This window comes from Arachis ipaensis, chromosome B8 (genome assembly GCF_059453495.1).
Source record: "Arachis ipaensis isolate K30076 ecotype BB chromosome B8, ASM5945349v1, whole genome shotgun sequence".
In the NCBI taxonomy this organism is placed as follows: Eukaryota; Viridiplantae; Streptophyta; class Magnoliopsida; order Fabales; family Fabaceae; genus Arachis; species Arachis ipaensis.
The window spans coordinates 52,904,944-52,930,558 of NC_142443.1; the positions used below are offsets into that span (position 1 = coordinate 52,904,944).

At 36.0% G+C, this 25,615-nt stretch overlaps 2 protein-coding genes and 1 non-coding gene across 3 annotated transcripts; 2 read left to right on the forward strand and 1 right to left on the reverse strand.

Annotated features, from left to right (window-relative positions):
* Positions 1-4,108, reverse strand: LOC107611875 (pentatricopeptide repeat-containing protein At5g10690-like). The gene is made up of 5 exons (XM_088497551.1): positions 3,685-4,108; positions 2,586-2,669; positions 952-1,084; positions 421-503; positions 1-211 (listed from the first exon to the last, which is right to left on the reverse strand). The coding sequence occupies exons 2-5, from the start codon at positions 2,586-2,588 to the stop codon at positions 113-115; spliced, it is 318 nt and encodes a 105-aa protein (XP_088353677.1). The 5' UTR covers positions 2,589-2,669; positions 3,685-4,108; the 3' UTR covers positions 1-112.
* Positions 4,109-8,116: 4,008 nt separating this feature from the next.
* Positions 8,117-8,665, forward strand: LOC107611047 (uncharacterized). The gene has a single exon (XM_016313013.1). It carries the CDS (start codon positions 8,117-8,119, stop codon positions 8,663-8,665), a length of 549 nt encoding a protein of 182 aa, XP_016168499.1.
* Positions 8,666-24,126: 15,461 nt separating this feature from the next.
* On the forward strand, positions 24,127-24,234 carry LOC148548107 (small nucleolar RNA R71). The gene has a single exon (XR_015897182.1). It is a non-coding gene; the product is annotated as a small nucleolar RNA R71 (small nucleolar RNA).
* Positions 24,235-25,615: the final 1,381 nt, after the last annotated feature.

The following is a 25,615-nucleotide window of genomic DNA, read 5'->3' on the forward strand; positions in this document are numbered from 1 at the left end:
TTTAAAGAAAAAGCTAATTAACTACTCAAATGGTTTATACCATTTCTCTTTACTGTAACATATTTTCTTTACATCATATTTATTAAACTTGAGATATTAACATAAAGAAACACTAAATAAACAATAGATAGATTACACCAGCCCAATCCCATCCCCTTCCCTTGATTCCTTCAAAGCTCCAGTTAGCATATACTGCAAGAGCAATTGTCACCTACTAATTACATAAAAAGTTTTAGTTACAGTAGAAGAAAATCAAGCCAACACATATCATTATTTCAAAAATATGAATTTGGTTACTATTTATCATCACTCCCCACAAATACTAATTCAAAATAACATCAATTTATGTTTTCAAGTCTTTCTAAAATTATCTTCTCTATTAAACAAGAAAAGTAAGAAATTTGTAAAATAACAACATACCCTTAACTGAGTCACATTTAGTAAAGCATCAATTATTGCAGTGTAAGGAGTTCTAAAGCCAGATACTTTGCTTCTCCAAAACCCTGTATTTTACATAGAGAAACTGAGAAAATTGCTGCTAGAGAACCATCTCAAACCAATAGAAAAATTTAAGATAGTGTTGTAAATATTTTTGTTCTGTTATGACTAACATTTGCAATCCCTGTAACTGCTAAACAATTATCACAATGAAACTTTCAGTCTTACAAGATCATGGATCAGAGCAAAACCTTCATTAGTAAGTTATATAATAAGACAAATGTATATATCTTAAAGATAGAAATTTCCCCAAACTAAATAAAACATAAAATGCAATGGCAAACTACAGAAATTGATATGTAGTTACTTAATAAACAATTCCAGCAGGTACTAAACCTAAATAGAATTAAATTAATACCACTGACAAGATGTCCTGACCTAATGCTAAACTTATCATAAGTTGTGAAAATCAGTTTAACTATGTTAAATATAAGATCAATTAGTCTGACTCACCTGCTTGAATTAAGGAATTTAGCAAACCCAAAATCAATGGAGTTGACAACTTTGGACTTCCCAAGGCATTACCATTTTCCACTGATTCAAGCAGCTGAAATGATTCATCAATTTTTCGGGCCTCACCTAAACTCTAAGCCATAACATTTAACAGGAAGTTAAAGAAATGAAAATAACATAAAATTTTGGCAAATATCAGAAAAAACAGCAGTAATCTCATGCTGGGCTCATTCTTAAAACAATTTTTCTTTTTACAAGTGAATATTAATTTCTATAAGCTTGCAATGCAGTATTTAAAATTCTTTTGACACTATATTTTTATTTAAAAAAATATACCTTATATAGTAAACAGAATTCTACATGATAAAAATTAGAAAATAAGTACCACTTTTTGTTTGGTAGTATTTCATTTTATTAAAACAACAATCAACAATCATGTATCTCCTGTAACCTCTTCCTAATCATCCTCTAAATTTCTGAACAAGAAAATTATTTAACTATTTTTCTTTTTAAATGCTCTCAAGATATTAATGTCTTTAAATATTTATCTTGATTAGAAATTAGAATAAATTTAGGAGAATGTTGAAGAATGTGCTCAATGATTCTCTTCCTTGAATGTATAAAATTAAAGTGGTACAGTAGATCCCCATTATATAGGGAGCTCTAATATCATCAAAGAGAAGGGCATCTAAGAAATGAAGATGCAGGTGCGAAGAATGCATTCATAAAAGATGGTGTTACTGAACATGAGTATGGATTATCAGAACTTAAATAATTAGATAATGGTTAGTTCCTAACTGCTAACAGACTAATTACCAAAGTGCTGCTCTAATCTAATCCAACTAACTGTATATGAGGCTAATAAATAGTTAAATACTAACTCTACTCCATAATATTAAACTTAAGATATTCTGAATTGACTATCACTCTAGAACTTCAATACAAAATATCATTTTTATACCATTTTTAGTTTCTTAAATCAATTCTTGAAGAAAGTTTAGAATACTTGATGATTTTCTTATCCCTTCACATAACCTTGAAAGTCTAGCATTCTGGAATGGAGGAAGTACATGATTAAGTGAACACTAGTGATTTGGAAAAGTGTGAATTATATGGTGGATCTTTTCATGTGTTTCTTTTTGTTTATGTAAAGAGAAACACAAGAATTTCCATTTTAGTGGGTTCTTGTGTAGTTCAATATATAAAATGTTATCGCCTATCATTATGGAATAAAATATTTAGTACATTGATCACTACTATTAAGTGAAAATATAATTATACTGTTGTTTATTAAAAATTTTGATATTGATAGTTGATACCATACATTATGGGCAGTTAAACTCTAAATAAAACAAAATTATTTGTCCACAGCCATCTCTTGCCCATGCCAGCAACAGAAACCAGACATTCTCTTTATTAAAAACAAAAGCTAGACTTACATATATAAATTTTTTTCACAACACAAAAAAAGGTTTTCCATTAGAGGAAACAATCAAATTGTGCCCCCCCCATAAATAACATTTCTCCCCTTTACAAGCAAGTGAAACAATAATGCAAAACACCTTTACACATATTATTTGCACCATGTAATAATACATACATTAGGGAAATACTATAAAAAGTTAATTCAAAACCATTGGATGGTACAATAGCTTGGGGATTCAAAATCAGCCCCTCCCCGCATTATGTCTCTGACTTCTAAATTGATTGAGGAGAGCCTGGGCCTAAACAAAGAAAATAATCCATGACCAGTGTTTGAAGAAATAGAAATAGTATAAGGGACAAATAAGAAATGAAACAGTAAAGAATGAACCATACACAATCAATTCCTATAGGGTGCAAAGATCAACCAAGCAAACCAAAATTGATATGAACATCAGGCAATAAATACCATGAGAAACCTTAGACACATGCAGTTTTGAAGATGATCTATGGCTGCCTCAATCCATTCTTTTTCAATATGGACTATTAACATTATTTCTGGTGCCAATAAGTGCAGGAGAGTTAACACACAGTTCTCCTCTTTATATGACCATCTCTAAGTTTTTCCTATTTCAATTACATTATGAAAATAAACAGTTTTATTTTAGTGATTAAATCGCAAACCAATATAAAAACTATCATATTGATAGCTAAGATATGGATTCAATAATAAGAATCTATTATCAATGTCAATTTAGAAAAGGTAAAAATAGATACCAAGATCAGATTGCATAGTAACATCATTTTTCATGAGACTCGAGCTAAAGAAATTATGCAGAAAGACAGAGATCAAGAAAGGTAGAGAATATTATCAGTCACTAAATTGGGGCAAAATTTCATCAGACTAGGGTTCAAACCAAAATAGCAAACAAATTGGGAACGAGCAAACTAAATTGATGCAAAGATATTCGATCAAGAAGCAAAATGATTAAATTGAAACAAACGTACGAAGACAAAAGATAAAATTGGAACAATAGAAAAATGAAAAAAAAGCAAACGAGGAAGTAGGGAGAGGGTGCGTTCGAGTGGCGCACAACAGAGCAAGGGGGAAGGTTGAGGACGATGACATCGGGACGTTTACAGCGGAGGGACGAACAACGAACGTGCCACTCCACCTTTCTTTCGTGCGCAGGAGCTCTGCAGGAGCTTGAGCAGATCCGTGACGAGGAAGGATGTAGCGGCTAGCCACCAACTCTGCTGCAGCATCCAAGCCTGTCTTCCTTACCAAAGCCCAGGGCAAGAAATTGGCACTCCAGCGTTGTCAGGAGGAAAATCGCCAACCGGAAGTGCCGCCAAGAGTAGCTCCTTTCTCGTAATCGACCTTTTTCCAATTCCGTTGCCAATTCCAAACCCTCCGCTGACTATGACTGCCGCGACCGCGATGACGACTGTGAAAGGGACAGGGATAGGGATAGGGATAGGGATAGGGATAGGGACAGAGACCGCTGAACGTGGAGGTTTTGTGTTTTTCTTGAATCACTGAGGGAGAGGTTTCTTTTTTAATTCCAATTGGAGATTTTGTGTGTGGTGTTTTGCCTTTAAACCACAGCTAAATTGTTTGATTTAGCAGCCCCATCTCAAACTGTCATTAAGACTGCCACAATCTAGTATTTTAGCGGCATTTCTGAAGACCGCTGGTATATGGCCGCCGCCATTTGCCGCTTCTGGCGTAGTGTAATTGTAATATAATTAAAATAAATTCATTTAGAAAAAAAATTCATGTGTAATCTTCATAGATTACAGTAATTTCTTTATTTATGTATACGTATGTATTAATTTTTTTAAATAATTCTGAATATTTCTTTATTTATACATACATAAATATTAATTATACATTAAAATATTTAAATCACATATATTACATATTTTTTTGTTATAATTATTTTCTTTTATATTTATTTATTTATTTATAAATTTATTCCACAATGCGTGCAATAAGCTTTTATGTTTGCTATCGATATATAGTCTCCAATCCTAGCCCTATTCATACGCAAACTGTATACAATTTTTTTAATAGAGCAATTTTAATTTTTAATGGAGATACTTTCTACAATTAAGTAAAAATTATGTTATTATCTTTTATTAACCTTTATGATTAATTCAATGGAGATAATTGCTTAGTATATATGTTATATGTAAACTCCGCTAAAATCGGTAAATAATTAGTCAATAAACTGAATTTTAATTAGGAAAATTAAAAATACAAAACTAACAACAAAATAAGATAGAGTTCTTCGAAATGAGAATTTTGACACCAATTTCGAAAAATTTGGCCCAAAATTGGATCGAATAGGCCGAACCGGTTAAACCGGACCCAAATCGGGCCGTGGGCCCAATTGGCCTAGCATATAAATGAGCTAGAGCTCATTTTCTTCCCTAGAATACAACAGAAGTAGCGTAGACGCATGGAGAAGAAGAGAAGGGTACGAAACCCTTGTTTCAATTTCCGAAAGCCGTAACTTCTCCGTTCGACCTCTGATTGCCGCACCGTTCGAGGCCAAGCGTCCAGCGCGTTGAGCTCTACATTTCTGTTGGATCAATTTCACTGGTAAGCTTCATATTCATTCCAGAATCTCTATCCCCTTTCTTATGGTGAAATGGAACCCTTGTGATAAAATCTTGCCCAATTTGGTGTTTTAGGTTTGATTTAGCTTCTAGAGCTTATTGGGCTTGAGTTATTATGCGTATGGGTACGGTAAGAACAACCTAAACCCTAATCAATTTTGATTTTATTATGAAGAAGCTGAATTTGGAGCATATATGTGTATTAGGTGTGAATTAGGTTTATATACATTCATTAGAATTGAAAAGTGAGTATTTGCAGGCTTGGTGATGATTGAAGCTAAGCTTGTGGCTGGTTACTCTAAGCTTGAGGGGTTGTTTTGTAGCTTGTGAGGCTGCCTTAGATTAAATAAAGTGATCGGCCAAGATATGGTTTAGGTTTCACGCGTTTAACATTTAAGGTTTTGTAAAAACTTAGGCTAGGGAACCATAGGTTAAGTTGAAATGGTACAATGTATTAAATGGTTAGCTTTGTGATGATGTTGGACAAATTAATGTATTAAATGGTTGGTTTTGTGATGATGATGGTTATATTAATGCTTGAGCTTGTGTTGAAAATTATGAGCATGAGATGTTGACATTGTTGGATATGTGTTCTTGGAATTGCTAATGAAAGGTTGATGATGATTTTTTTATAGGTTAATTAAATTTGGTGATTATGGCTTGTTGAGCTAGTTAAAGGTGATTTATAAGTGATTGTTAATGAATTATAAAATGGAAGCTTATGGTTGGAAAGGGTGGATTTATGGTTAATGTATGAGTTTTACGTATTGGTATGGATATTAATGTACTAGTGGATAGTATTGATAAAATGGGAGTTGATATGTTAAGAATATGTAGGTTTTATGGGCAAAGAATATGAATTTGGTGAAAATGAGGTTTGGGTGTTATTTGGTAAAAAGTAAATTTTGGTAAACTTTGGAAGTCCATAACTTGCTCCTCTAATATTGGATGGAAATGGGGTTCGTTTCAAATGAAAGATGGTTTTATAAGCTTTTGAACGATATCAATTTTGTGAAAAACAGAATTTTGTAGAGAAAGTTATGGACGACGGAAGTTTGGTGTATAAAACTGGTTATGCAGGTGCTAAAGTGCTGGTTGTGCAGTTTTCTGGGCATTCTGCCAATTTTTGAAAAACATACATCCACGCCTACGTGTGGACCACGCGTACGCGTGGCGTGGCATTTTAACGACGCATGCGCGAGTAGCCATACGTGCACGTGAGAGGCCAATGCGCATGATCACGCGCGCATGACTCACGCGTACGCGTGACATGCTATTCTCTCCACGCGTGCGCGTGACCCACGCGCACGCGTGACTGCTGGTTGCTGCAGACCTAGATTTTGGGTGTTTTAAACCAGATTTTCACTTATAAAACTCCAATTTCCTCTCTTTTAGACTTAGTGTATAGTACTAAGTCTAGTAGCTAATTGGAGCTAGGAAAATAGGATAACTTGGAGATGAAGTAAGAGATAAAATAATGAGTTATATGAAGATGATGAGAATGTTAAATGAAGTTTTATGCCATGGCTTGATAAATGATTATATATTGAGTATGAAAATGAAATGGCTTATGAATAATGATATCTGAGATAAGAGTTTCCCTGGGTAAGAACCGTGGCTTGCCACCACGTGTTCTAGGTTTAAACTCGATACTCTGTTGACCCTACGTCATAAGGGTGACCGTGCATGTATAAATTGCCTGGTATGGATAGCCCCTATTGAGTGATTTGAATGATGAATGAATGTGAAATCTATGCATAGAGTAATGGGGATGCGCGACGGGGGACAGTCTAAGGTTTTCGGACTTGTCAGGTTGGCTAGATAACCGACAAATGAGCCTCATCAGCTATAGGACAGGCATACATCATATGCATTTGTTTGTTTAGATTGCTATGCATTACTTGGGATTGCCTAACTGAATATATGCATCCTGCTACCTGTTATACTTGCTACTTGCACTATCTGCTTACTATTTGTGCGTGAACTTGTTTGGTTTCTTGTCTCTGTTAAATTATGGATGACGGAGGGACGGAGGAAGGGTGAGATGATTTGGAGTTATGTTAGGATTAGAAAATGAGTAAGTTCAGGGATGTTTAGGTTACCTACCCCTATTTATGGCTTTTGTTTAGAAACTAAGTTTGATAACTGAATGACGGAGTTCTAGGATTGCCTCTGGCATTCTCAGGACCTTATTTATTATATGCGTGGCACCTTTACTATGCTGAGAACCTTCGGTTCTCATCCCATACTGTGTTGTTATTTTCAGATGCAGGTCAAGAGGCTCCTCGCTAGGTGTCTGGATTCATTAAAGCGGAGCAGTCCCCGGTGTATTTTGGGTTTCTAGTTTGTATATGTATGTGTGTATGTACTAGCTTTCTCTCCAAGAAACTTGATTATTTTGTTCCTCGTAGAGGTTACAGGAGAGTTAGGGACTTGTTTCTATATTTTACGTGCTGGGATACTTATGTGTATATATATTCTCCGGCCAGCCTTGGCTTTACAGGCTGAGTCAGGAGCTAGTTTCACTGTGTTTATGGCTTTCTTTTATTCTTTTGCTTATTCATGTCTGTAATCTTTAGGTTTCTTCGCACACAAGTTATTCCATTCCGGAGCATTGCGCTTTTTATTTTACGAGTTTTATTTTACCCATTTTTCAAGGCTCCTAGTTTATATATTCTTTCTACTATTATATGTATGTATTTTATTTTAGCAGTCGTAGCACCTCGACACCTCTGTTTTACATCCTAGGTGTAAAGCTCTGTGTGGTAGGGTGTTCCATTATTGTATCAGAGCATTTCATTCTTATAGAGCCTGAGGCCGGACTGAATATGCTTTTGTGTTTTCTCTGTGTATGTGTCTATGTGCTATTAGGATATCTAACTGATATAAGTAGCATACATGTTCGTGAGAATGCATCTGGGACTCTTAAGCACTAAACTTGAGATATTGAGACTGATCACCTTAATATGAATTATTTGGTGTGAACAGGGACCAAATATCGACTCGCAGATCCGAGCGAGGTAGCTGGAGGGAAAATCCTAGGACCGAACCGATGCGAGGACCCTGAGATGGAAGCTCGGGTGTTGGTACGAGCAATATAGGTCAATACTATAGGTCTATGACCCTTACTGATTTCTTCAAGAATGGTCCACCTCAGTTTAATGGAAATGCTAATGCGTTAGAGGCTAATCGGTGGTTTCGAGACGTGGAAAGATTTTTATACACTCAGCGCATACCGGAAGCACAGTCAGTGGAAATAGTGACTTACATGTTGGAGGGAGATGCTCAGGAATGGTGGCATGAGTTATATCATACCTTGCAGATGGAGTTAATAGATATCCCTTGGAATAGATTCAAGATAGAATTTTATGGGAAATATTTCTTACATGCACTTCACATTGCAAAGGAGTTGGAGTTAATGCAGCTGAAGCAAGAGAATATGTCTGTTGCTGATTATACCCGTGAATTCGACAACTTGTGTCGTCTCTCAAAAGTTTGTCAAGGAAATCCAGCCGACTATGAGGTGTGGAAGTGTGCTCAGTATGAGAAAGGACTTAGGAGAGACATCTTCGGCTACGTGTATCTGCAAAGGTTAACGGATTTCACTGAATTGGTTAAGAAAAGTCAATTCGCAGAAAGTTACTTCATGAAAAGGGCGATGCTATAGGAAGGCCATGGAGAGACTGATCCAGATGAGCCGCATAGAGTCGGGCTAGGTGTATGATACAAGTGCGGGGAGCTGGGGCATACAGTTCGAGACTATCCACAAAAGAAACACTAAGATGCAACTGAATCCGATTTTCAGATCCGAGGTAATTATAAACCAGCAGTTGAATTTTTAACTTCCTTGCGTACCATTGATATGTAATATTCATTCGTGATGCATGACAAGTTTCAGTAATCATGAGGTCTAAGTCGATGATTAGTTGAAAACTATTAGTTGTTGAGACGGAGTGATACTTAGCTAACTTAGAGGAGTGGCTAGGTTCTTGAAGGATAAGAATCAGAATGATGTAATGGAAGTAGGGTGGATTACAGCTAAGAAATTGGAACTGTCGAGAGCTATGCGGAGTTACCGTTTGGAATCCAGTGATGTTAAGACTTCGAGGAAGAGGAATAGAGCGGATTTAACCTTTAAGTTGCTAATTGATTAAGAGACAAGTAAAGGTGAGACCAAATTTCTATACGAGAGAGTTTTGAGACCATTCTTGAAGATGTACCAGAATTTCCACTTTAGAAAGAACGTGAGTTTGCGATAGACTTAGTGTTGAAAGCCGGATCAGTGTTGATTTCACCACAAGGGAAGACATCATTATAATCGGTAAAACTCAGGACCGAGTTGAAGGAAGTACAGGAAGAGAGAATCTAAGTGTTCCTTGCGAGAGCACGCCCACTAATCTTCACGACTTAATCTAATCTTCCTCTTATAGCTTATATTGAAAACTCCATCTTAAATCTTTTCCTGTAAAAGCCCAACTCATCGTTCTCCTGATTTGGTTCCTTACTTATATAAAGCTTGCCTTTTTTTAGAATAAACCTGGACTCATCCTAATATAATCATATAATCTTTGAATCCCGGAGACCTGCGGTGCATGGAGTTGCTCTCTTGTGGAAACTCGCGTTCTTTTAAAAGCGAACTAGAACCTATTTAATTCGACATACTTTATTCATCCTATTTAAGCTTTGATTTGAACTCCTCCCCTGAGATGCCACTTGGTTTCTCTCCTTGTACACTCCATTGGTTCCGTACAACTCTAGTTAACTGTATGCCAGACTTTCTTTTTGAATTCTCGTGAACACCGTTCGTGTCACTCGTTCGTCCCTTTGAACATATTTCTTGGAGAAAATCAACTCGTATTGAATTTTACGTCGCGCATAATTCTTAGATGCAACTATTAGAGAGTCAATCCTTTAGAGCAAGACTATTGAACATAAAAATGAACCAGCGACATTACTAGGGAATTTAGAGCCTTAACCTTCACTGATCGTATCGCTTGTGACTAAATAAATGCAAGGAGGTGCACCGTGTGAATGAAATACCAGGATACGATGGAAGCCTTCGAGCCATGAAAAGAAGATTGATATTTCCACCAATACTTGTATCGCTTAAGCCTAATGAAGCATTTAGGGAATGAGTACGATGTATTATTGGAGGACTTAAGATGCGTGCTGATGTAAAACCGTGAGGTTTTGGTAGACGTCCTAAGCAAGAAATTTCTAAGAGATTCTTGGACATTAATTTCAAAAGAGGAAATGTTAGATGAGTTAAAGTTTTAAGTTGGAAGTGTCGATCTAGATCCATTGCTAGGTTACAACGTGGCATCGATGAAGTACGGGATGTGTAACGAAACAATAAGGAACTGCCAAAGACGTCGAAGTCTGGTAAACGAAAGGGAATTAAGAAGAGATTTATATGTTCAATGCTGAAATAAAGATCGTAGAGTCAAAGACTGAGGGAGCACAAAAATAGTGATAAGGAGCTACTAAGAGTATCGAAGCTTGTTGAATCAAGCAGATACCAAGAGAGAGTTAAGTGTCGAAATCGGAAGTTGAGACGAGAAACTAGTGTCCGAAGCTTACAACGGAGGATTTTCGAATTGGCCCTAAACTTAATAAAACGTATCGTGAATCCAAGAAGATATTTTGAGCAGCCAGAAGTGAAGAACGAAGTGACAATCTACGTGATTACATGTTCGACACATGAGAAAGAAAAGTGTGACCACCAGAAGCCGTGCGAAATGCTACAACCATCGAAGGTTCTACATTAAAGGTAAAAGAGAACAGCCATCGATTTCATAGTAGGTTGACGAGGTCTAGGACAAAAGGTGATACTGTTAGGGAATCGTGAGCCAAGTGACCAAGTCCGTTTCGCCTATCGGAGTAAACTACTTAGTAGGGATATCAACGAGAGAATACATCAGGGAGAAGGTGAGACTTCACAAGTATGCTAAACACCTTTGAATTAATCGAAAACTGGAACGTCAAACATCTTAGTTCCTGAATTTGATAGCCAAGACAACGGAGAAAAAGTAACGTAAATTTGAGTTAGGATTCTCATGAGAAAGCCGACAAAAGAGTTAGGCAGATCTAAGAAGAAGACTTCCCAAGTTGGAAGGAAAATGACACATATCTCTGAAAATTGCTTCAACGACTAGAATCGGATGAGCAATCAAAAACAAGAAAGTTAAAACCCGCTAAGTTAGCCCATTTCAATTTTTCAAAAGTGTTGATAGCTAATGGCGTACCAAATAGTTTTCTGCCGTAACTTTCGAACCTATTCGACGTACTCCATATTTCGTAACTTCTGAAACACGCTTCTAAAACAAATTCATGTCTTACAACCTAAGCCAGTTTAAATGAAAGGAGATGGACGTTTCGAGTAATGGGGTCAGCTTCAAGAAACTCTGAATATACCGAAGGACTACCCACACCTCTTTTCAGATAACTGAATCTGATTTTTGAGGGCAAAATTCCTAATTAGGTGGGTAGGATGTAAACCCCGCTAAAATTGATAAATAATTAGTCAATAAACTGAATTTTAATTAGGAAAATTAAAAATATAAAACTAATAACAAAATAGGATAGAGCTCTTCGAAACGAGAATTTTGACACCAATTTCGAAAAATTTGGCCCAAAATTGAACAGGATGGGCCGAACCGGTTGAACCGAACCCAAATCGGGCCGTGGGCCCAACCGGCCTAGAATATAAATGAGCTAGAGCTCATTTTCTTCCTTAGAACACAACAGAAGTAGTGTAGACGCAGGGAGAATAAGAGAAGGGTACGAAACCCTTGTTTCAATTTCCGAACGCCGTAACTTCTCCGTTCGACCTCCGATCATCGCACCGTTTACGGCCACGCGTCTAGCGTGTCGAGCTCTACATTTCTGTTGGATCAATTTCACCGGTAAGCTTCATATTCATTCCAGAATCTCTATCCCCTTTCTTATGGTGAAATGGAACCCTTTTGATGAAATCTTTCCCAATTTGGTGTTTTAGGTTCAATTTAGCTTCTAGAGCTTATTAGGCATGAGTTATTATGCGTATGGGTATGGTAAGAACAACCTAAACCCTAATAAATTTTGATTTTATTATGAAGAAGCTGAATTTAGAGCATATATGTGTATTAGGTGTGATTTAGGTTTATATACATGCATTAGAATTGAAAAGTGAGTATTTGGAGGCTTGGTGATGATTGAAGCTAAGCTTGTAGCTGGTTACTCTAAGCTTGAGGGGCTGTTTTGTAGCTTGTGAGGCTACCTTGGATTAAATAAAGTGATCAGCCAAGGTATGGTTTAGGTTTCGCATGTTTAACAGTTAAGGTTTTGTGAAAACTTAGGCTAGGGAACCATAGGTTAAGTTGAAATGGTACAATGTATTAAATGGCTAGCTTTGTGATGATGTTGGACAAATTAATGTATTAAATGGTTGGTTTTGTGATGATGATGGTTATATTAATGCTTGAGCTTGTGTTGAAAATTATGATCATGAGATGTTGACATTGTTGGATATGTGTTCTTGGAATTGCTAATGAAAGGTTGATGATGATTTTGATATAGGTTAATTGAATTTGGTGATTATGGCTTGTTGAGCTAGTTAAAGGTGATTTATGAGTGATTGTTAACGAATTATAAAATGGAAGCTTATGGTTGGAAAGGGTGGATTTATGGTTAATGTATGAGTTTTACGTATTGGTATGAATATTAATGTACTAGTGGATAGTATTTAATGAAATGGGAGTTGATATGTTAAGAATATATAGGTTTTTTTGGGCAAGGAATATGAATTTGGTGAAAATGAGGTTTGGGTGTTACTTGGTAAAAAGTGAATTTTGGTGAACTTTGGAAATCCATAACATGCTCCTCTAATATTGGATGGAAATGGGGTTGATTTCAAATGAAAGATAGTTTTATAAGCTTTTGAACGATATCAATTTTGTGAAGAACAGAATTTTGTAGAGAAAGTTATGGATGACGGAAGTTTGTTGTATAAAATTGGTTATGCAGGTGTTAAAGTGCTGGTTATGCAGCTTTCTGGGCATTCTGCCAATTTTTCAAAAACGTACATCCACGCGTACGTGTGGCGTGACATTTTAACGACGCATGCGCGAGTAACCATGCGTACGCGTGAGATGCTATTCTCTCCACGTGTGCGCGTGACCCACGCGCACGCGTGACCTCTGGTTACTGCAAAACTGGATTTTGGGTCTTTTAAACCAGATTTTCACTTCTAAACCTCCATTTTCCTCTCTTTTAGACTTAAAGTATAGTACTAAGTCCAGTAGCTAATCGGAGCTAGGAAAATAGGATAACTTGGAGATGAAGTAAGAGGTAAAATAATGAATTATATGAAGAAGATGAGAATGTTAAATGAAGTTTTATGCCATGGCTTGATAAATGATTATATATTGAGTATGAAAATGAAATGGCTTATGAATAATGATATCTGAGACACGAGTTTCCCTGGGTAAGAACTGTGGCTTGCCACCACGTGTTTCAGGTTGAAACTCGATACTCTGTTGACTCTACGTCGTAAGGGTGACCGGGCACGTATAAATTCCCAGGTATGGATAGCTCCCTATTGAGTGATTTGAATGATTAATGAATGTGAAATCTATGCATAGACTCATGGGGATGCACGACGTGGGACAGTCTAAGGTTTTCGGACTTGTCGGGTTGACTAGATAACCGACAGATGAGCCTCATCAGCCATAGGACAGGCATACATCATATGCATTTATTTGTTTTCATTGCTATGCATTACTTGGGATTGCCTAACTGAATATATACATCCTGCTACCTGTTATACTTGCTACTTACACTATCTGCTTACTATTTGTACGTGAACTTGTTTGGTTGCTTGTCTTTGTTGAATTATGGATGACGGAGGGACGGAGGAAGGGTGAGACGATATGGAGTTATGTTAGGATTATAAAATGAGTAATTTCAGGGATGTTTAGGTTACCTACCCGTATTTATGGCTTGTTTAGAAACTAAGTTTGATAACTGAATGACGGAGTTCTAGGATTGCCTCTTTCATTCCTAGGACCTTATTTATTATTCACGTGGCACCTTTACCATGCTGAGAACCTTCGATTCTCATCCCATACAGTGTTGTTATTTTCAGATGCAGGTCGAGAGGCTCCTCGCTAGGCGTCTGGATTCCTTGAAGCGGAGCAGTCCCCGGTGTATTTTGGATTTCTAGTTTGTATATGTATGTGTGTATGTACTAGCTTGCTCTCCAAGAAACTTGATTATTTTTTTCCTCATAGAGGTTACAGGAGAGTTAGGGACTTATTTCTGTATTTTGGATGTTGGGATACTTATGTATATATATGTAAATATTCTTCGGTCAGCCTTGGCTTCGCAGGCTAAGTCAGGAGCTAGTTTCACTGTGTTCTTGGCTTTCTTTTATTCTTTTGCTTATTCATGTCTGTAATCTTCAGGTTTCTTCGCACGCAAGTTATTCCGTTTTGGGGCATTGTGCTTTTTATTTTACGAGTTTGTTTGACCCATTTTTCAAGACTCCTAGTTTATTATATTCTTTCTACTATTATATGTATGTATTTTATTTTAGTAGTCGTAGCGCCTCGCCACCTCTGTTTTACATCCTAGGTGTAAAGTTCTGTATGGTAGGGTGTTATATTATATATCTACATTAATTATGTGCCAATATTTTTAGGAAAGAGCTAAAAGAAGAGATATATAAATATATATAATATAATTGCTATATAGGAAGCAAATATAAATTGCTACGTTCTTTTTTATTATATTATACAACTTAAAGTTATAGTATCATGTTACTATTAATTATAGATACTTGTTATAATTATATCAAATTTAATTGTAAATCTAAATAAATAAAATACATAACAATTAATATTTTTTTTCTTTTTTACATTCAATATTTACTGTAAATATAAAAAAGTAAAATAACTAATGAATATAAATATGAGTAGAAAATAAAACATAATAATTAAAATTCAATTTGTTAACTAATTAATCTTGTGCCTATATTATTATTATTATTATTATTATTATTATTATTATTATTATTATTATTATTATTATTATTATCCACTAATTAAAGCAGAAGATAAAGAACCATATAATTTACGAATCGTTATTAGGATGGGTGAGAATTATAGTATGAATTATTGTGAATACAACTATCTACTAATAAAATTGTGGATAGAATTAATTATTGTAGATACAACTATCTACTAATAAAATTATTGCACACGAATGAGAATTAGAACTATATCAATTAATATAATTAGAATTAATAAAAATATTGATGATTGATAATTAATTTAATAATGCATTGAATATTGATTTGATATAATTATAATAAAGATATTTTCTTAAAATAATATAATTATACATTATTCATGAACTAATTATAATATAGTTAGAATAAATTCATTTGAAAGAAAAAAAATTATGTGTAATCTTCATAAATTATAGTAATTTCTTTATTTATATACGTATATATTAATTTTGTTAAATAATTCTAAATATTTCCTTATTTATACATACATATATATTAATTATACATAAAAATATTTAAATCACATATATTAAATATATATAGTATTTCACAATGCGTGCAATAATCTTTTATGTTTGATATCCATATATAGCCTCCAATCCCAGCCCCATTCATACGCAAACTGTATATAATTTTTTTAATAGAGCAATTTTAATTTTTCGTTTTATTTTCTTTCACGTATATTTTCTTTTTCCTTTAAATAGTGATATTCTAATTTTTTCTTTTTTGTTTTAAGTACACTTTTATTAAGAATTGCATTACAAATCTAAAATACAAAAAGAGAAAAAAAGGTGATACATATATCCAATATGTTATAAAATTATTTTAATAACGAAACACTTAAAATAAGAAAATTTAAATATATTACCAATCGTTGAAATTGTATATCCGAGTTTGATATGAATTCAGCAAAACTGAACTTAAATTGAGGGAATTCAATCTCATTATATGCTCCACTTCGAAGATCTCCGGGCAGACGTAGAAAGCATGGAGGGGATGGAACTTGAACTTGGCCTACAAATCTCTGTAGAAACAATTCCTCAATAAAAAATCAAGCTCCTCCCAAAAAAACTAATTTTACCCACATTCTATTAGGTTAGTCATAATATGTGAGTAGATCCAACCATCTTTCGGTAAAATAGAGTTTACTGCCTCTTCTTTGGACGCTTACATCCATGTAGTTAGAACCCGAATCAGTGAATACAACTCGATGGGGTATTTCATGGATGTGATGCATTGTAAACGATTGCAGCAAAAGACAATCGCATTGAAACATTAGACGAAAAGAATAAGTTGGAGTAAGAACAATCATTAAATTATCAAAAGAATAATATAATAAAATGAGTATATAAAAAATACTATACAAAATTATAAATTGTACTTTAAAAGGATCAACTTCGATGAAAAACGAATAATACATTCTATGAAGTAGTCAAAGAAGAATAATAAATTTTAAAAAAAATGAGTTGACTTTCAGATTTAGGCTCATGTACCATAAAAAAACTCTATATATAGGCTTTAATAAATATGTAAATTAGTTATTATTAAGGTAATTTTTTATTATTTACGTTAGTTATACATCATATATTTGTTTTGTTAAAATTATATGATTTTATCATATCATATCATGATTAGAATCATTGTTTTTTTTATCATGAATAGAGTAATCGGGGCCAACTTCATTTCATTATCATACCATATTATTATTATTATTATTATTATTATTATTATTATTATTATTATTATTATTATTATTATTATTATTATCAACGGTAACAACTTGCCATTAATAAAATCATTGGATAATGAATAAGAATTAGAATTGTATTAATATAATTAAAATTAATATAATTAAAATGATTAAAAATATTTTCGAGTGATAATTAGTTTGATTATGCATTAAATATTAATTTTATATAATTATAATAAAGATATTTTCTTAAATTAGTATAATTATGCATTATTCATTAAATACTAATTGTAATATTGTAATATAATTATAATAAAGATATTTTTTTAAAATAAATTTATTTAGAGAAATATAAATTGGTTATTAATAACTGGTGCAATTATCATATTATTATTATTATTATTATTATTATTATTAAAAATATTTCCAATTGATAATTGATAAGTAGTTTAATAATACGTCAAAAAGATATGGAATTTATATATTTTTAACCACAAAATTCTGTATTTTTCTTAAGAAATTTATGTATTTTTTCAAATATTTTTTATAAAAAAATTTGTGCCTAGAATTATAAATAAAAACATAAAAATTTATGAAATTAAATACAAAAATTTGTAAGGATGAACACAAGATAAATATATAAACAAAATAAAAAGAAGCACATAATTTTTAACTATAAAATATATAAATTTTTGCTTAAAAAACACATAAATTTCTATATTTTTCAAACTCTAAAACATCTATTGAGGAGGGCTATATATCGATTTAAAAATTTTTAAATTGTAAAGTAAAATTTTGTTATAGATATTGTTCTAAACCGGAATTTAACATTCTCAAAGTTTAGTTAAATGATGTCACAAAGATTCAAAATAATAATTAGGAGTTTAATATCAGATAGTTCTTGGTGTGCAGAAATCGTGATCGTTCATTCCTTGATAATGGCGCTAAAAACTTAATACGCACGTTCTTAATCTTAGTTCTTCTTCACAATCTCGCACAACTAACCAGCAAGTACACTGGGTCGTCCAAGTAATAAACCTTACGTGAGTAAGGGTCGATCCCACGGAGATTGTCGGCTTGAAGCAAGCTATGGTCACCTTGTAAATCTCAGTCAGGCGGATTCAAATGGTTATGGTGAATTGATAATTAAAATATAATTAAAATAGGATAGAGATACTTATGTAATTTCTTGGTGAGAATTTCAGATAAGCGTATAGAGATGCTTTTGTTCCTCCTGAACCACTGCTTTCCTGCTGTCTTCATCCAATCATTCATACTCCTTTCTATGGCAAGCTTTATGTAGGGCATCACCGTTGTCAATGGCTACTTCCCGTCCTCTCAGTGAAAATGGTCCAAGATGCGCTGTCACCGTACGGCTAATCATCTATCAGTTCTCGATCATATTGGAATAGGATTCAATAATCCTTTTGCGTCTGTCACTACGCCCAGCACTTGTGAGTTTGAAGCTCGTCACAACCATCTCTTCCCGGATCCTACTCGGAATACCACAGAAAAGGTTTAGACTTTCTGGATCTCAAGAATGGCCGCCAATAGTTCTAGCCTATACCACGAAGAGTCTGATCTCACGATCAAAAGGCTAAGAGATACACATTCAAGCTTGTTTGCATGTAGAACGAAAGTGTTTGTTAGGCACGCATTCATAAGTGAGACTGATGATGAGCGTCACATAATCATCACATTCATCATGTTCTTGTGTGCGAATGAATATCTTAGAGAATAAATAGGCTTGAATTGAATAGAAAAACAATAGTACTTTGCATTAATTCATGAGGAACAGCAGAGCTCCACACCTTAATCTATGGTGTGTAGAAACTCTACCGTTGAAAATACATAAGAACAAGGTCCAGGCATGGCCGAATGGCCAGCCCCCAAGTCTAAGGAAAAACGTTCCAAAGATCAGACCCCTATGTAAATACAATAGTAAAAAGTCCTATTTATACTAAACTAGTTACTAGGGTTTACAGAGATAAGTAAATGATGCAGAAATCTACTTCCGGAGCCCACTTGGTGTGTGCTTGGGCTGAGCATTGAAGCTTTCACATGTATAGGTCTTCCTTGGAGTTAAACACCAGTTTGTAACCTGTTTCTGGCGTTTAACTCTGCTTTGCAACCTGTTTTTGGCGTTTAACTCCAGAATAGGGCAGAGAGCTGGCGTTGAACGCCAGTTTGCATCATCTAAACTCGGGCAAAGTATGGACTATTATATATTTATGGAAAGCCCTGAATGTCTAATTTCCAACGCAATTGAGAGCGTGCCATTTGGATTTCTGTAGCTCCAGAAAATCGACTTTGAGTGCAGGGAGGTCAGAATCCAACAGCATCTGCAGTCCTTCTTCAACCTCTGAATCTGATTTTTGCTCAAGTCCCTCAATTTCAGCCAGAAAATACCTGAAATCAAAGAAAAACACACAAACTCATAGTAAAGTCTAGAAATATAATTTTTATTTAATAACTAATAAAAATATACTAAAAACTAATCAAATTATACTAAAAACTATGTAAAAATAATGCCAAAAAGCATATAAATTATCCGCTCATCACAACACCAAACTTAAATTGTTGCTTGTCCCCAAGCAATTAAAAATCAAATAGGATAAAAAGAAGAGAATATACTATAAATTCCAAAATATCAATGAAACTTAGCTCCAATCAGATGAGCGTGACTAGTAGTTTTTTGCCTCTTGAATAGTTTTGGCATCTCACTTTATCCCTTGAAGTTCAGAATGATTGGCATCTATAGGAACTTAGAATTCAGATAGTGTTATTGATTCTCCTAGTTTGGTATGTTGATTCTTGAACATAGCTACTTTATGAGTCTTGGCCGTGGCCCTAAGCACTTTGTTTTCCAGTATTATCACCGGATACATAAATGACACAGACACATAACTGGGTGAACCTTTTCAGATTGTGACTCACCTTTGCTAGAGTCCCCAGTTAGAGGCGTCCAAGGTTCTTAAGCACACTCTTCTTTTTTCTTTGGACCTCGACTTTAACCGCTCAGTCTCAAGTTTTCACTTGACACCTTCACGCCACAAGCACATGGTTAGGGACAGCTTGGTTTAGCTGCTTAGGCCAGGATTTTATTCCTTTAGGTCCTCCTATCCACTGATGCTCAAAGCCTTGGATCCTTTTTACCCTTGCCTTTTGGTTTTAAGGGCTATTGGCTTTTTGCTCTTGCCTTTTGGTTTAAAAAGCTTTTGGCTTTTTCTGCTTGCTTTTTCTTTTTCTCTTTTTTTTGCCATTTTTCTTTTCTCTTTTTTTTTTCTGCAAGCTTTTGTATTCACTGCTTTTTCTTGCTTCAAGAATCATTTTTATGATTTTTCAGATTATCAATAACATTTCTCCTTTTTCATCATTCTTTCAAGAGCCAACATATTTAACATTCATAAGCAACAATTTCAAAAGACATATGCACTATTCAAGCATTCATTCAGAAAACAAAAAGTATTGTCACCACATCAAAATAATTAAACTAGTTTCAAGGATGAATTCGAAATCATGTACTTCTTGTTCTTTTGTAATTAAAACATTTTTCATTTAAGAGAGGTGATGGATTCATAGGACATTCATAGCTTCAAGACATAGACACTTAGACACTAGTGATCATGTAATAAGACACAAACATAAATAAACATGAAGCAAAAAATCGAAAAATAGGAAAAATAAGAACAAGGAGATTAAGGAACGGGTCCACCTTAGTGAGGGTGGCGTCTTCCTCTTCTTGAAGAACCAATGGTGCTTTTGAGCTCCTCTATGTCTCTTCCTTGCCTTTGTTGCTCCTCCCTCATAGCTCTTTGATCTTCTCTAATCTCATGGAGAATGATGGAGTGCTCTTGGTGTTCCACCCTTAGTTGTCCCATGTTGGAACTTAATTCTCCTAGGGAGGTGTTGATTTGCTCCCAATAGTTCTGTGGAGGAAAGTGCATCCTCTGAGGTATCTCAGGGATTTCATGGTGAGAAATTTCCTTATGCTCTTATTGAGGTCCATGATCTCTTGTTTGCTCCATCCTTTTCTTAGTGATGGGCTTGTCCTCTTCAATGAGGATGTCTCCCTCTATGTCAATTCCAGCCGAATTGCAGAGGTGGCAAATGAGGTGAGGAAAGGCTAACCTTGCCAAAGTGGAAGACTTGTCAGCCACCTTATAGAGTTCTTGAGGTATAATCTCATGAACTTCCACTTCCTCCCCAATCATGATACTATGGATCATGATGGCCCGATCTATAGTAACTTCAGACCAGTTGCTAGTAGGAATGATTGAGCGTTGAATGAACTCCAACCATCCTCTAGCTACAGGCTTAAGGTCCAGTCTTCTCAATTGAACCGGCTTGCCTCTTGAGTCAACTTTCCATTGAGCTCCTTCCACACATATGTCCATGAGGACTTGGTCTAACCTTTGATCAAAGTTGACCCTTCTAGTGTAGGAGCGTGTGTTTTCTTCCATCATTGGCAAGTTGAACGCCAGCATTACATTTTCCGGACTGAAATCTAAGTATTTCCCCCGAACCATGGTAAGCCAATGCTTTGGATTCGGGTTCACACTTTGATCATGGTTCCTAGTGATCCATGTGTTTGCATAGAACTCTTGAATCATTAAGATCCCGACTTGTTGAATAGGGTTGGTGAGAACTTCCCAACCTCTTCTTCGGATCTCATGTCGGATCTCCGGATACTCATTCTTTTTGAGCTTGAAAGGAACCTCAGGGATCACTTTCTTCTTGACCACAAGTTCATAGAAGTGGTCTTGATGGACCTTTGAGATGAATCTCTCCATCTCCATGACTCAGAGGTGGAAGCAATTTCCTTCCCTTTCCTCTTTCTTGAGGTTTCTCTGGCCTTAGGTGCCATTAATGGTTATGGAAAAACAAAAAGTAATACTTTTACCACACCAAACTTAAAATGTTTGCTCGTCCCCGAGCAAAAGAAGAAAGAAAGAAGGAGAAGATGAAGAAAATGGAGGAGATGGAGGGAGAAGGTATATTCGGCCAAGGGGGAGAAGAAAGGGTTGTGTTGTGTGAAAATGAAGAGGGGACGAGGGGTTTATATAGGAGTGGGGAGAGGTTTAGGGTTCGGCCATTAGGGTTGGGTTTGGGAGGTAAAAGAGTTTGAATTTTGGAGGTAGGTGGGGTTTTTGCGGAAGAGAGGATGGATGTGAGTGGTGAAGAGGTGATGGGAAAGAGTGATTGAGGTGATTGGTGAGGGGTATTTGTGGAAGAGAGTTATGAAAAAGGTGTGAAGAAGAGAGAAGAAGAGGTGGGGATCCTGTGGGGTTCACAGATCCAGAGGGGCCAATGATGTATCATCCCTGCTCCTATTAGGCGTGTAAACGCCCTTAGTATGCATGTCTGGCGTTAAACGCTAGCTTGTTGCTTGTTTTTGGTGTTAAATGCCCAAATGTAGCCTGTTTCTGGCGTTTAACACCACTTCCATGCTCTGTTCTGGCGTTAAACGCCAGTCAGGTGCTTGTTTCTGGCGTTTAACGCCAGCTTGATGCTTCTAGCGTTAAACACCAGTTTGATGCTTGTTAAACGCCAGTAAGTACTTCCTCCAGGGTGAGCTATTTTTAAAGCTGTTTTTCATTCTGTTTCTGATTTTTCAGTAGTTTTTGTGACTCCACATGATCATCAACCTAAAAAAACATAAAATAACAGTAAAATAAAATAGATATAATTAAATAACATTGGGTTGCCTCCCAACAAGCGCTTCTTTAATGTCAATAGCTTGACAGTGAGCTCTCATGGAGCCTCACAGATATTCAGAGCATTGTTGGAACCTCCCAACACTAAACTTAGAGTTTGACTGTGGGGGCTTTGGTTGACTTTGCAGTGAGAGAAGCTTTTCATGCTTCCTCTCCATGGTTACAGAAGGAGATCCTTGAGTTTTAAACACAAGGTTGTCCTCATTCAGTTGGAGGACCAACTCTCCTCTGTCCACATCAATCACAGCTCTTGCTGTGGCTAGGAAGGGTCTTCCAAGGATGATGAATTCATCCTCATCCTTCCCAGTGTCTAGGATTATGTAATCAGTAGGGATGTAAAGGCCTTCAACCTTTACTAACACGTTCTCTACTTGTCCATAAGCCTGTTTTCTTGAGTTGTCTTCCATCTCTAAAGAGATTTTGGCAACTTGCACATCAAAGATTCCAAGTTTCTCCATTACAGAGAGTGGCATTAAGTTTATTCCTGATCCCAGGTCACACAGAGCCTTCTCAAAGGTCATGGTGCCTATGTTACAGGAAATTAGGAATTTACTAGGATCCTATTTTTTTTGAGGTAATTTCTGCCTATCCAATGCATTTAGTTCATTGGTGAGCAAGGGAGGTTTATCTTTCCAAGTCTCATTACCAAATAATTTGGCATTCAGCTTCATGATTGCACCAAGGTACTTAGCAACTTGCGCTTCAGTAATGTCTTCATCCTCTTCAGAGGAAGAATACTCATCAAAGCTCATGAAGGACAGAAGGAGGTTCAATGGAATCTCTATAGTCTCAGGATGAGCCTCAGATTCCTTTGGTTCCTCAAAGGGAAACTCCTTATTGGTCACTGAGCGTCCCAGGAGGTCTTCCTCACTAGGATTCACATCCTCCTCCTCCTCTTTGGGTTTGGCCACACCATGTAAGGTAATGGCCTTGCACTCTCTTTTTGGATTCTCTTCTGTATTGCTTGGGAGAGTACTAGGAGGGGTTTTAGTGACCCTTTTACTCAGCTGGCCCACTTGTGCCTCCAAATTTCTAATGGAGGACCTTGTTTCATTCATGAAACTTAGAGTGGCCTTAGATAGATCAGAGACTATATTTGCTAAGCTAGAAATATTCTGCTCAGAATTCTCTGTCTGTTGCTAAGTGGATGATGGAAAAGGCTTGCTATTGCTAAACCTGTTTCTTCCACCATTATTAAAGCCTTGTTGAGGCTTTTGTTGATACTTCCATGAGAAATTTGGATGATTTCTCCATGAGGGATTATAGGAATTTCCATAGGGTTCCCCCATGTAATTCACCTCGGCTATTGCAGGGTTCTCAGGATCATAAGCTTCTTCTTCAGAAGATGCCTCTTGAGTACTGTTGGATGCAGCTTGCAATCCATTCAGACTCTGAGAAATCATATTGACTTGCTGAGTCAATATTTTATTCTGAGCCAATATGGCATTCAGAGTATCAATTTCAAGAACTCCCTTCCTCTGAGGCGTCCCATTACTAACAGGATTCCTTTCAGAAGTATACATGAACTGGTTATTTGCAACCATGTCAATGAGTTCTTGAGCTTCTGCAGGCGTTTTCTTTAGGTGAATACATCCACCTGCAGAATGGTCCAATGACATCTTTGATAATTCAGACAGACCATCATAGAATATATCCAGAATGGTCCATTCTGAAAGCATGTTAGAAGGACACTTTTTGGTCAGTTGCTTATATCTCTCCCAAGCTTCATAGAGGGATTCACCTTCTTTCTGTTTGAAGGTTTGAACATCCACTCTAAGCTTGCTAAGCTTTTGAGGAGGAAAAAACTTGGCTAAGAAAGCCGTGACTAGCTTATCCCAAGAGTTCAGGCTATCTTTAGGTTGAGAGTCCAACCATATTCTAGCTCTGTCTCTTACAGCAAACGGGAAAAGCATAAGTGGTGCACAAAATTACAATCACACTTTTGCAACGCCGCACAACTAACCAGCAAGTGCACTGGGTCGTCCAAGTAATACCTTACGTGAGTAAGGGTCGATCCCACGGAGATTGTCGGCTTGAAGCAAGCTATGGTTATCTTGTAACTCTTAGTCAGGATATCAATAATTCTCAGATTTGGTTGTAAAAAGTAAAAGAACATGAAATAAATACTTGTTATGCAGTAATGAAGAACAGGTTGAGGCTTTGGAGATGCTTTATCTTCTGAATCTTTGCTTTCCTACTATCTTCTTCTTTATGCACGCAAGGCTCCTTCCATGGCAAGCTGCCAAGCTTTATGTTGGGCATCACCGTTGTCAATGGCTACTTCCCGTCCTCTCAGTGAAAATGTTCCAAATGCGCTGTCACCGCACGGCTAATCATCTGTCGGTTCTCGATCATGTCAGAATAGGATCCATTGATCCTTTTGCGTCTGTCACTACGCCCAACACTCGTAAGTTTGAAGCTCGTCACAGTCATTCCTTCCCAGATCCTACTCAGAATACCACAGACAAGGTTTAGACATTTCGGATCTCAGGAATGGCCGCCAATAATTCTAGCTTATACCATGAAGACTCTGATCTGAATCATGAGGCTAAGAGATATGCATTCAATCTAAGGTAGAACGGAGGTAGTTGTCAGGCACGCGTTCATAGGCGAGAATGATGATGATTGTCATGGATCATCACATTCATCAGGTTGAAGTGCGAATGAATATCTTAGAATAGAAGCAAGCGTGATAGAATGGAAAACAATAGTAATTGCATTAATTCATGAAGAACATCAGAGCTCCTCACCCCCAACAATGGGGTTTAGAGACTCATGCCGTAGAGAAAACAATATGAAACGTGTAAAGTGTCATGAGGTACAAGATTAATCACTAAAAGTAGTTTTTATAGTAAACTAGTGACCTAGGGTTACGGAAAATGAGTAAGCTAGGGTGTTTAGTGTAAAAATCCACTTCTGGGGCCCACTTGGTGTGTGCTTGGACTGAGCATTGAAGCTTTCATGTGTAGAGACTTTTCTTGGAGTTAAACGCCAGCTTTTATGCCAGTTTGGGCGTTTAACTCCAGCTTTTGTGCCAGTTCTGGCGTTAAACGCCAGAATTCTTGAGCTGACTTGGGATGCCTGTTTGGGCCATCAAATCTCGGGAAAAGTATGGACTATTATATATTGCTGGAAAGCCCAGGATGTCTACTTTCCAACGCA

Coding starts and splice junctions, on each gene's coding strand:
- LOC107611875 (XM_088497551.1), bottom strand. Junction 504..951: donor AAATTCCTTAATTCAAGCAG/GTGAGTCAGACT, acceptor TGTAAAATACAG/GGTTTTGGAGAAGCAAAGTA. Junction 212..420: donor TAAATGTGACTCAGTTAAGG/GTATGTTGTTAT, acceptor TGTAATTAGTAG/GTGACAATTGCTCTTGCAGT.
- LOC107611047 (XM_016313013.1), top strand. CDS start 8,117: ATGACCCTTACTGATTTCTTCAAGAATGGTCCACCTCAGTTTAATGGA.